This window comes from Lactuca sativa, chromosome 9, assembly GCF_002870075.4.
Source record: "Lactuca sativa cultivar Salinas chromosome 9, Lsat_Salinas_v11, whole genome shotgun sequence".
Taxonomy (NCBI): domain Eukaryota; kingdom Viridiplantae; phylum Streptophyta; class Magnoliopsida; order Asterales; family Asteraceae; genus Lactuca; species Lactuca sativa.
This window is the reverse complement of record NC_056631.2, coordinates 201,166,414-201,176,874: the sequence shown is the minus strand read 5'-3', so window position 1 is coordinate 201,176,874 and position 10,461 is coordinate 201,166,414. Positions and strand designations below refer to the sequence as shown.

General features: G+C 36.1%; 1 protein-coding gene across 1 annotated transcript; it reads left to right on the top strand.

The window, feature by feature from the left end:
* The first annotated feature begins 7,665 nt into the window (after positions 1-7,665).
* On the top strand, positions 7,666-9,195 carry LOC111903181 (uncharacterized mitochondrial protein AtMg00820-like). The gene is made up of 4 exons (XM_023898970.1): positions 7,666-7,905; positions 8,186-8,190; positions 8,278-8,359; positions 9,103-9,195. The coding sequence occupies exons 1-4, from the start codon at positions 7,666-7,668 to the stop codon at positions 9,193-9,195; spliced, it is 420 nt and encodes a 139-aa protein (XP_023754738.1).
* The last annotated feature ends 1,266 nt before the right edge of the window (positions 9,196-10,461 follow it).

Sequence of the window (10,461 nt, the reverse complement as noted above, 5' to 3'; positions counted from 1 at the left end):
TACATATTGTGTTATTATCTCTCTAAACATATTAATATTATGTATATATACACTACATAAAACGAAATTTTTAAAAAAAAATTATACTACCGAAATTTTTTTGAGGGGTATTCGATTGTGGATCCGCCCATTTCGAACAAGAAAAACATGAAATTGAAAGTGTTTTTTTGACATTAAATCATTAATGTTTTTAAAAATATGTGCACACGTCAGTGAAAAAATATATTTTTTTCCAACAAACCCTCGAAAAACAAATATTATAATTAATTAGTGCTGTTTTTTATTTGAAAATAAAAGTTCAGAAAAAAATTATTATGAATCTCAAGAGTTTAAAGTAAATTTCCAAAGTTAAAGGTTTATTTTGTAAATAATAAAAGCGTTGTAGTTTTAACTAGGTGCTATTAAATTTAATCTAAAAATATAATTTTTCCAAACATTACTTTTTGTCAGGCTAAAGTCATAGCTCTTGTTGGTTTAAATACGTGCTATTAAATTTAATTTAAAAATATAATAAACACTTACATTTTTTTCAACTAGTTTTTTATTCAATAAAAAAATTACATTGATTTTAAAAAACACAACTTAATATAAAATAGAAAAAAATATAAAAATACAAACACAAACAACTACCCTTAACCCTATTTTTTTTTTAAACAATGTTTTTCCATTTTGAGAAATTTTTTAACTTTTGTCAAGTTTTGAGATGTGGAAAAACGTCTGCAGTTTGTGTTTTCGTATTGATCCATGAACACATTAACCGGATCAATATCGTCTTCGTATACATTGTTTAAAATGAAGTTGTAATTTCCATCGAACTCGTAACATTTAACATTCATATCGTTCCACTTCGAACATATTGCATCAAGATTTCGATTTGGACAACCCGTTAATCCATATAAAACACTTTGAACCTTTCCCAAAAAATCTATAGACTTTTAATTGTTTTCGTCTTTCAAAAGGGACATTCATGCTTGTGCTAAGTTTTTTTCTTCCTTTTCCTCCCAGTTCATCCTTCTAGGAGCTATGATTTTTAAAAGATCAAGGAACACAAATGTATGAATGTAAATAAAAAAGAGAATGATTGTGTGAAATATAAGGTGGTGTGTGAAATATAAGAAGATATTAGGTGATATTTATATCAAAATATTAAAAAATAAATAAATAATAAACTAACCGTGAATGGTGGTCAAGAAAGGTCAAGGCAAAAAATGTCTTTTTTTGAAAGATCAACCAAGACGAACCACGAAGATCCGGGCTAGAATGCACGAGTCACGGTCGTGGCCATCAACGAAATCTTTCATGGTAAACAACACTCTTAAAAGTCATATCTTTTTTTTTTTTTTTTTAAAAAAAAAACTCTTATATTATAGATGTTTTAAGTGGTATTTTTATAGTATACATAAAGTTATATTTATAAAAAATTGTTTGCATTTTACCTCTAAATATTTTATTTTCTTCCCACTTTCACCAAATGAAAAATGGTTTTTAAATGACATGGCCCACAACAATACTTTCACAAGCCAAACACCTTAATCCATTTTCATAAACATAATTTTTTTTTATAAAACAAAGTTAATGGATAATTTTTATTTTATATGAATAACGTGATTTTTTTCGCAAGATAAAATAATATTTTCCAAAAGATGCCATTTTGTAATATATATATATATATATATATATATATATATATATATATATATATATATATATATATATATTGAAATAAATATGATATTAGAGAAAACAATCACAAATCAACATACTACTTTTACAAAATAAATAATTATTTTTTAATAGATATAAAAAGAATAATCATTAATAATTATTTTGAAATGAACAACCATTAATAATTATTGTATTGAAAAGATCATCCTATCCTTCCCAAAACATTGATGTTTTTTTATTAGCTCATAAAATTAATCGAGTAATTTTATGGTTTTGGTCATGTCGACAGTTATAAATTATATGCACCTTTAGTTCGAGTTTTAGAAACTTGATACAAACAGTCCTTATAGTTTTATTTTTATTGCGGTTTTTACCATTAACTTGGTTACCTTTTTTTTGTTAAGTTTAATGTAAATAGAATTTTTTGCCCTTCTTTTGTTATTATAATTGATTTAACTCTCTCTCTCTCTCTCTCTCTCTCTCTCTCTCTCTCTCTCTCTCTCTCTCTCTCTCTCTAAGAACAAACATCTTTCTCTTAAATTGTCTCACCGTTTCATTTTCTTATATCCTTCCACGTCACCCTTTTCATCGTATCACCACCCTCTGTAACAACCCCATATCGAATATTGATCTTTAAAAGACGTGTAAAATTCAAGCATGAGGCTCACCAAGACTACCTTCCCCATCAAAACCAAGATCATAACTTCATGCTTAATCGTAAATCAGAATCAAAACTTATATCTAACCTCATATCAAAAAAATTGAGACCTATTCTTGGCAAGAGGAAGAAGAAAACTATATATGTTGTTTGTAGGAAGGAGGAAGATGCCAAATAATCACGATTTCAATTGATATATTTTTTGGATTTTAAGAAATTTCAATATTTATTTTGAATGAAATTGTTGAATGTTGAATGAAAAAAGAAAGACGAGGGATTGATGAGAATGACGCTTAATGAATTCATCTTGGTATATCTACACCCAAGTACACGATAACAGCTTGATTATATGGGTAATAGTGATTGGGGTTTTCAACGATTTGGGGGTGGTTAGTTTGTGTTAGCGTATTATATACACATGTATTAGTTTTGTATTCATCCCAATATTTGTATAGTTAGCCCATACGTGTATTCAGTCCATTACTCTTGTATTTTGTATTTAAATGAATGAGAAGGCATTGAGCCGCTTTATAGGAAAATACTTATTGCAACGTGGTATTAGGCTCTCACTCTTCAAACCTAGCCGATCTTACAACGTGTTTCTTCATCGATCGTCGACTCTTCCCCAACGAAGCTTCTCTCTTTAGTTCGTCATCTTGGTAACAATCTACCCTCCTCCCTCGTTCATCTTGTAACTCAACCTCTCTCTGCGCCATGGCTAAAAATGATGACACTACCCCACTTCCCCCTGAAATCCACTCCCAGTGATCGTATCTACGGTATCACAAATATGAAATCCTATGTTCCATTGCTTTTGGATCTTGATAGGTTAAACTATGACTCATGGAAGGAATTATTTAAGACACATTGTATGGGGTATAAGGTGTATCATCACTTAACAAGAGGCTCGTCCAGCACCAATGATCCCGAGTGGGAAACTGTTGATAATATAGTTAAACAATGGATTTATGGAACTCTAACTCAATCGGTCCTTCAAGTTATTATCAAACCGGATGGCATAGCCAAGGAAGTATGGGACTCCATTGAAAATTTACTTCACAAAAAAAAAAAAACAGAAGACTATTGAGCTTGATTATGAACTAAGAAATATTACTATTGATGACACCACTGTTTTAGAATATTACACTCGTATGAAGTCTAACTCCGATCTTCTCACTAACATTAGATCTCTAGTCCTGGAACATACCATGGTAACCTATGCAATCAATGGCTTGTCTTAAAATTTGTCCATATCAAACCCGTTTGCGGAACTCCTAACCTTTCCCCATATTTCTTGAGTTACGGTCCGAAGAACGATCCATCATCAAAGATCATGCTCGCCTCACCTCAACCCCAGAAATGCATCATGATCACTCGTTCTCTCCTATTGTACTCAATACTGAGTTTAAAACCATCTCCTCTACCAATTCTAACACCAACAACAACCATGGAAATCACAATTCCAATCACTCTAATGGTCACGGTGGTGGCCAGAATTATCGTGGTGGTGGACAGGGTGGCCGCAATGGCAGGTGATACGGCGACAGACAAGGTCGCGGGGGTGATGGGTTCTCATAACGTCAACAACAGCCTTGGGGAAACTTTCTTCCATGGTTGGTCATGAGATTCAACCCTCAATAGCAATGTGGGTTGTTACCCACTCCAACCGGCCAACCTCTTCCTTGGCCCAGTTCTGCTTCAGGCCCACGTCTTCAACAGCGACAACCATGGCCCAACATGTTGCCATCCTAACAGCAAGTTATATGTAACACTTGAAGTTGGTGAGTTTCACATTTAATCTCTATTTTTTAAAAATTTGGAGATTTGGTCCTTTTAGCTAGTACGCTTGGCGTACTGGCTGAAATATGATCGCGAGCATCGACCACGTAAGTTGGGCATACATAGGTTATGTTGGGTGTACGTTGGCCAAGGATAAATCTTAATTTTTAGGTTTTGTGCCATATTTAAGCATCCTTAACCCACCTCTTGGACATTTTAGACCGACCTCCACATCTTCAAACCCTAATTTCGTCCCTTAGCCTTCGTGTTGTGCTTTTGAGCTCTTGTGAAGCATTTTTGGTGTGTTTTGTGCATCTTGAAGAGGAAGGAGAAGATTGAAGAGTCATCCTTTGGAGAAAAAATTAGAGATCCAGCTCTAGCTCCTCCATTTCATGGCTTTTTGAGGTATAAACTTCATAGCTTGATAACTCATAAAATATATCTTATTTTGGGCTTGTTTATGGTCTTTTTGGTCCCTTTTGGTTAGTCCTTGTGAGCTAAGGTCGTTTTTGGAGTTTAACCTTTTAGATATGGACATATTAAGGGTTCCTTAAGAATAAAGATGCATATTTTATGGCTTTTATGGACTCATGCATGTGTTAAGTCATTTGTTAAGCTCTTTTGAGCTCTAGAGCCTCATTAAGCCATGTATGTATGTAAAGTTGCCAACTTTACGTGATATATCATCTTTTGGGACCAAATCTGAGAGTATGGAATAGGGGTTGAATAGATTAAGTGCTTATTTGTTGTGGATGGCCAACTGGTGAGTACGTTGGGCATCCTATCCCAAGGACGTGTACGTTGAGCGTATGAGCCGAGTACACCCCGTGTACTCAGCAGGTGGGATTCGGTTTTGGCTTCTCGATTTTGGGCCATGTGTAGACCTTAAGAGTTTAGATCTTTGTAGGGCCATCATATTTCTAGTTAGATTTTTTGGATGAAGGCCCATGAAGGGGTTTCGGCCCAATTGGGAATATTAGGCCATATTTGGGCCTTAGGTGGCTATTATGGGAATTGGGCCTTTTAGATTAATTCGATTGGGCTTTGGACTTGGGCCAAATTAGGTAAAGGGTAAAATGGTCTTTTACCCTAGTTTGGACTCTTAGTATGAGTCGTGACCCAATTATTAATTGAATGTTATTTTATGATGATAGCACGAGGATTGTCGGACCAACAAATAAAGATTTATCTGTGAGATTCAACAGTCTGAGGTGAGTCTTCCTCACTGTGTTTAGTGGGTCGAAGGCACCAACACCGACCCATGGTTTGTTATGTTAGGGTGCTAGATGTTTGTATGACTCTTGCATGTGTATGTATGCTTAGTGGGCAGGGCCCAATGGGTAATCTGTATGCCATTACTTGTTATACTTGTATGTTTATATGATGGGCAGGGCCCATTGTAAGAGTTAGGGTAAGGCCCGTTATACTTAATGGACGAGGTCAGTTATGCAAGTTAGGGCGAGTCCCGTCATACTCAGTGGTCGGGGCCCATTATGTGAGTTAGGGTGTGGCCCGTTACACTCACTGGGCGGGGGCGATTATATGTTTGATATGTGTGGTATGTGGTATTTGGGGGAAACTCACTAAGCTTTGTTTTACAGTTTTCAGTTTATGTTTCAGGTACTTCTGGTGCAAAAGGGAAAAGCTCGGAGTAATTACAGTGCACACACGCTATAGTTCGCACTTTCATGATAACTTTGATAATTTATGATGTGTTGGTACATTTGATCCTTTTGAGATTTATGATGATGTTTTGGGATAATGTTTTATTAATTGAAAATGAAAATTTTGGGTCTTATTTGTGGGACGTTACACTATGCTTTCATACTCCACTCAACCCAATGGACAACATCGTTTTTTTTTTAATTATTAGGCTGATCAACCCACTTCTCTTCCACAAGCATTCAACATTATGAGTCTCCAAGTCCCGGGAAATGCAGATTAGTATATGAACATCGGAGCGACTGCACACCCCCATAATGACTCATCTATACTCAAGCCCTTCAGCAATATGTGCAAAAATTCTAATTTATCTATTTTAGTTGGTAATGGATCTCAAATTCTTGACACTAAAGTTGGTCACTCCACTCTTGGTCTCAATACTTTTTGTCACTTACACTTAAAAAAACGTTCTCATTACCCCTCAATTTATCAAAAATCTTATATATGTTTGTAAACTTACTCGTGATAATAAATTCTCTATTGAATTTGACAAGTTTGGTTTTTTTGTGAAGGATTTTCAGACCAAACAAATCCTCATACGATGTAATAGAACGAGTGACCTATATCCGTTCACCAAGCCTACTGTTCAAGCTTTTCTCTCCACCGGCCCCTCTATGGCATTAATGTCTTGGTCACCTCGACACTCCCGCTTTCAAGCACTTACTTTTTACCATGTCTATTTCTTGTAATAAAAAGGATTATCCCTTTCTTTGTCATGTTCGTCAACTTGGAAAACATACTAGGTTGTCTTTTGATTTATCTAAAACTGATGCATTGTTTCCTTTTCAAGCTATTCAACCTGATGTTTGGACATCTCCATTAATACGTAATAGTGGTTTGAAATATTATGTTATCTTTCTTGATCAATTTACTCATTTTGCTTGGGTGTATCCTATTAGAAATAAATCTGATGTCTTTTGCAAATTTCTCAATTTTAGGGCATACATTAAAAATCAATTTCAAACCGAAATTCAAACCTTTCAATGTGATAACGGAAAAGAATAGTACATCAATCAATTTCACCAACTTTGTGATACTCATGGTATTCACATGCATTTATCATGCCATACACCTCTCAACAAAATGGAAAATCCGGACGTATCCTTCGCACCCTAAACAACATGGTGCACACCCTCTTATTTCAAGCTCATCTTCCACCTACATATTGGGTGGAAGCTCTTCTCATGGCCACTCATCTTCTCAATATTCTTCCCTCCAATGCTATTCACAATGATACTCCCTTTCACAAGTTGTTCCAAAAATATCCATCCTACACACACACCTTCGTGTCTTCGGATGCCTTTGTTATCCTTATCTTAATAACACCCACAAAATCAAACAACTCTCGGTTCTTTGTGTCTTCCTTGGATACCCAACCAATCATAAAGGTTTTCTTTGTCTTAATCTCCACACCAAACAAAAAATCATTTATTGTCATGTCATTTTTTACGTTATCGTTTTTCCTTTTGGTTCTATAACTCCTAATAGTTCTCCCGATTATAATGTTATCGATTTTGAATTCACGTAATATGTTCAATGACCCAAATGTTCATTCTCATCATCTCGGGTCCCATCTGTCACCACCTATCAGTGACAATAGCTAACCACCGTCGGCTGCTGCCACCAGCAAGTCATCTGCCGCCATCAGGAAGTCATTTGTCGGTGTGCCCTCTTCTGTTGTCGACTCTCTTATTGACAGACCCTCCTTCATCATCGATCCTGTTGACTCCTCGGATCAGCATCCTCCTGCTACTTCTCGGCTAACACCTTCCATTCTGCAACCTTCTAATCGGATTGCTCCCATGCCCAAATCACCTATCAAATGCTCACTGGAGCCAAACATGGTCTCCCCTAAACCCGTCAACCGTCTCAACCTCCACATCGATACTGTTATCGACTCCCATCTTCCTCGTAATTATCACCAAGATTTACGAGATCCTAATTTGCTAAATGCAATGAAAGAAGAATTTAATGCAATTATCTCTAACAAGACTTGGGTACTTGTTCCTGCACCTCCTGATGCTAACATTGTTAACTGTATTTGGCTATTCAAAAAGAAGTTTAATGCAGATGGATATCTGGTATGATATAAAGCTTGGTTAGTTACTAACAGACGTAGTAAACATACCGGTATAGATTATGAGGAGACGTTTAGCCCATTTTTAAACTGGCTACCATTCAAACAGTTTTGAGTTTGGCTATTTTCTCATTTGTGGCTCGCTCATCAATTGGATGTGAAGAATATATTTCTTCATGGTCACCTTCAGGAGACAGTCTACATTCACCAACCACCATGTTTTCGTAATCAGTTTGCTCCTGATTACGTGTGTCTCGTATATATCATTATATGGTTTGAAACAGGCTCCGTGAGCATGGTACCACAAATTTGCTCATTTTATCATTCGCTTTGGATTTACAAATAACAAATCTGATTCCTCTTTATTTATATATAGACATGGTGCACATATGGCGTATCTCCTCTTATATGTGGATGATATTGTGTTGACTGCTTCTTCTACCACTCTCATTCAACAGGTTATTCATACACTTCGCTTTGAGTTCGCTATAACAAACTTGGGTGTGTTAAATTATTTTCTTGGTATTGTTGTTACAAGATTGCCATGACATGTTTTTATCTCAACAAAAATATGCAGATGAGATACTTGATCATGAAAATATGTCTAACTACAAGCCGACCTGCACTCCTGCTGAAACCAATGCTGAACTTGATTATACATGCCCACGTTTGTTCATCCGACTCTATATCAGAGTCTCGCGGGTGCACTCCAAAACTTGACATTCACCCGTCTAGATATTTCCTATGTTGTTCAAAAAATTTGTCAATATATGCATGATCCTCCTAAGCAACACTTCTCGACTCTCAAACGAGTTCTTCATTACATTCGTGGAACTCTGGATCATGGCTTATAACTATATGCATCTCTATAACATGGTCTGATTGCTTACTCTAATGCTTATTCCAATCTAATGACTGAGTGGACCCGAGGGTATTCCAATCCGATGAGTGAGTGGGCCCGCTGTATATTGGTATTCTAGTCCGATGACTGAGTGGACCTATAATATATTGGCATTATAGTTTGATGATTGATTGGGCCAGGAGGGGGTAATCCAGCCTGATGGCTGTGGACCTATGGGTATTCCAGTCCGATGACTGATTGTACCTAGCATGCTTGTTAGTTTATGATATGTGTTATGTGTGGTGGTACTTTGGGAGAACTCACTAAGTGTTGGCTTACAGTTTTTGGTTATGGTTTCAGGTACTTCCGAGGGTTGTGGGAAGGCGAAAGTGTGACTGTACACATCTTGATTTTATGTTGTTGATCTTGGGAAACTCTATTTTTGAACAATGATTTGAGAACAATGGTTTTGTAGACACTTTTATTAACGTAAATGGGTTGATTTGAAAAGTTTAAATTGGTTGTGATTTTTGAGATGTCACACATCAAGAATGTCAATAGAAGGCTCATAACGATATTTTAGCTTCATGTCAAGAATGACCAATGATGAGGGAATTCAAAAAGGGGGGGGGGGGGTATTGCTACATTGACTTCCATAACACAAAACAAGTTAAAGACTTTAGACAAATGATAAAAGGACTGTCACACCCCAAAACCAAGAACGGCGGAAACGTTCTGGGGCGGAGGACGTCATGTATAATATCAACAACAATGTAAAGTAGTAAACAAGCAACAACATCATCCATTGCATTAATAAAATAATTATTATACAATTGTATTCTGACAAATTTTGATAAACACTAAAGCATAAATCAAAATGAAAGATAAGTCTTGAACAAGCTCCATCTTCCTTTCTCCTTGCATCGGTACTTGTCTATGATGACCTGAGGATACAAGTAATTTTGAAAGCGAGTATCAGCTTTGAAGCTGGTGAGATCATAAGTATTTAGTGTCTTAATTTGTATGTAAGAATTTGTAAGTGTAAGTATTGTAAGAATTTGTAAGTGTAAGTATTGTAAGAATTTGTAAGTGTTTGAAAAACCCTAGAATCCCTATGATTCCTTCTAGCATGTGAAGGTGTCTTCTACCAAGACCTAATTGTTCTGTGTGTGTGTCTCTTGTAAGAGTATGTATTCTTCCAAAGTATAACTATCATTATCCAAAAATATAGTTTGTACATTTATGTTTAAGTGAGGTTATCACTAAAAATATGTAATGGAAAAATTAACGTAGTACTAAACGTAGCTCTAAAAGGACTACTACTGTACTAACTACCTCAAGTCGGATTTTGGGCAAAGGCACTATGTGATAAATTGCGCCATACTATCGACTGTAACAACGACATACGAATGGTCGTAATAACGGAATGACGTTTGGCACCCGCAGATCTGCAGATCCCACTATAGCTGGCAGTAAGGTGTAGGATTGTCAATCCAGTATAGATCTATACACAAACTCATACTATGGACTGGTTACATCGATATAAGAATGGTCGAAATTAATGTATGACGTTTGGCACCCGCAGACCTGCAGGTCCCGCTGTAGCTAGCAGCAAGGCGTAGGATAGTCAATCCATTATAGAATCTATACGCAAACTCAACGCTCCCCCTTCAAGAGACTCTGGCCGCAACTCAAGTCATGAGGTTTTAAGTCATGCTC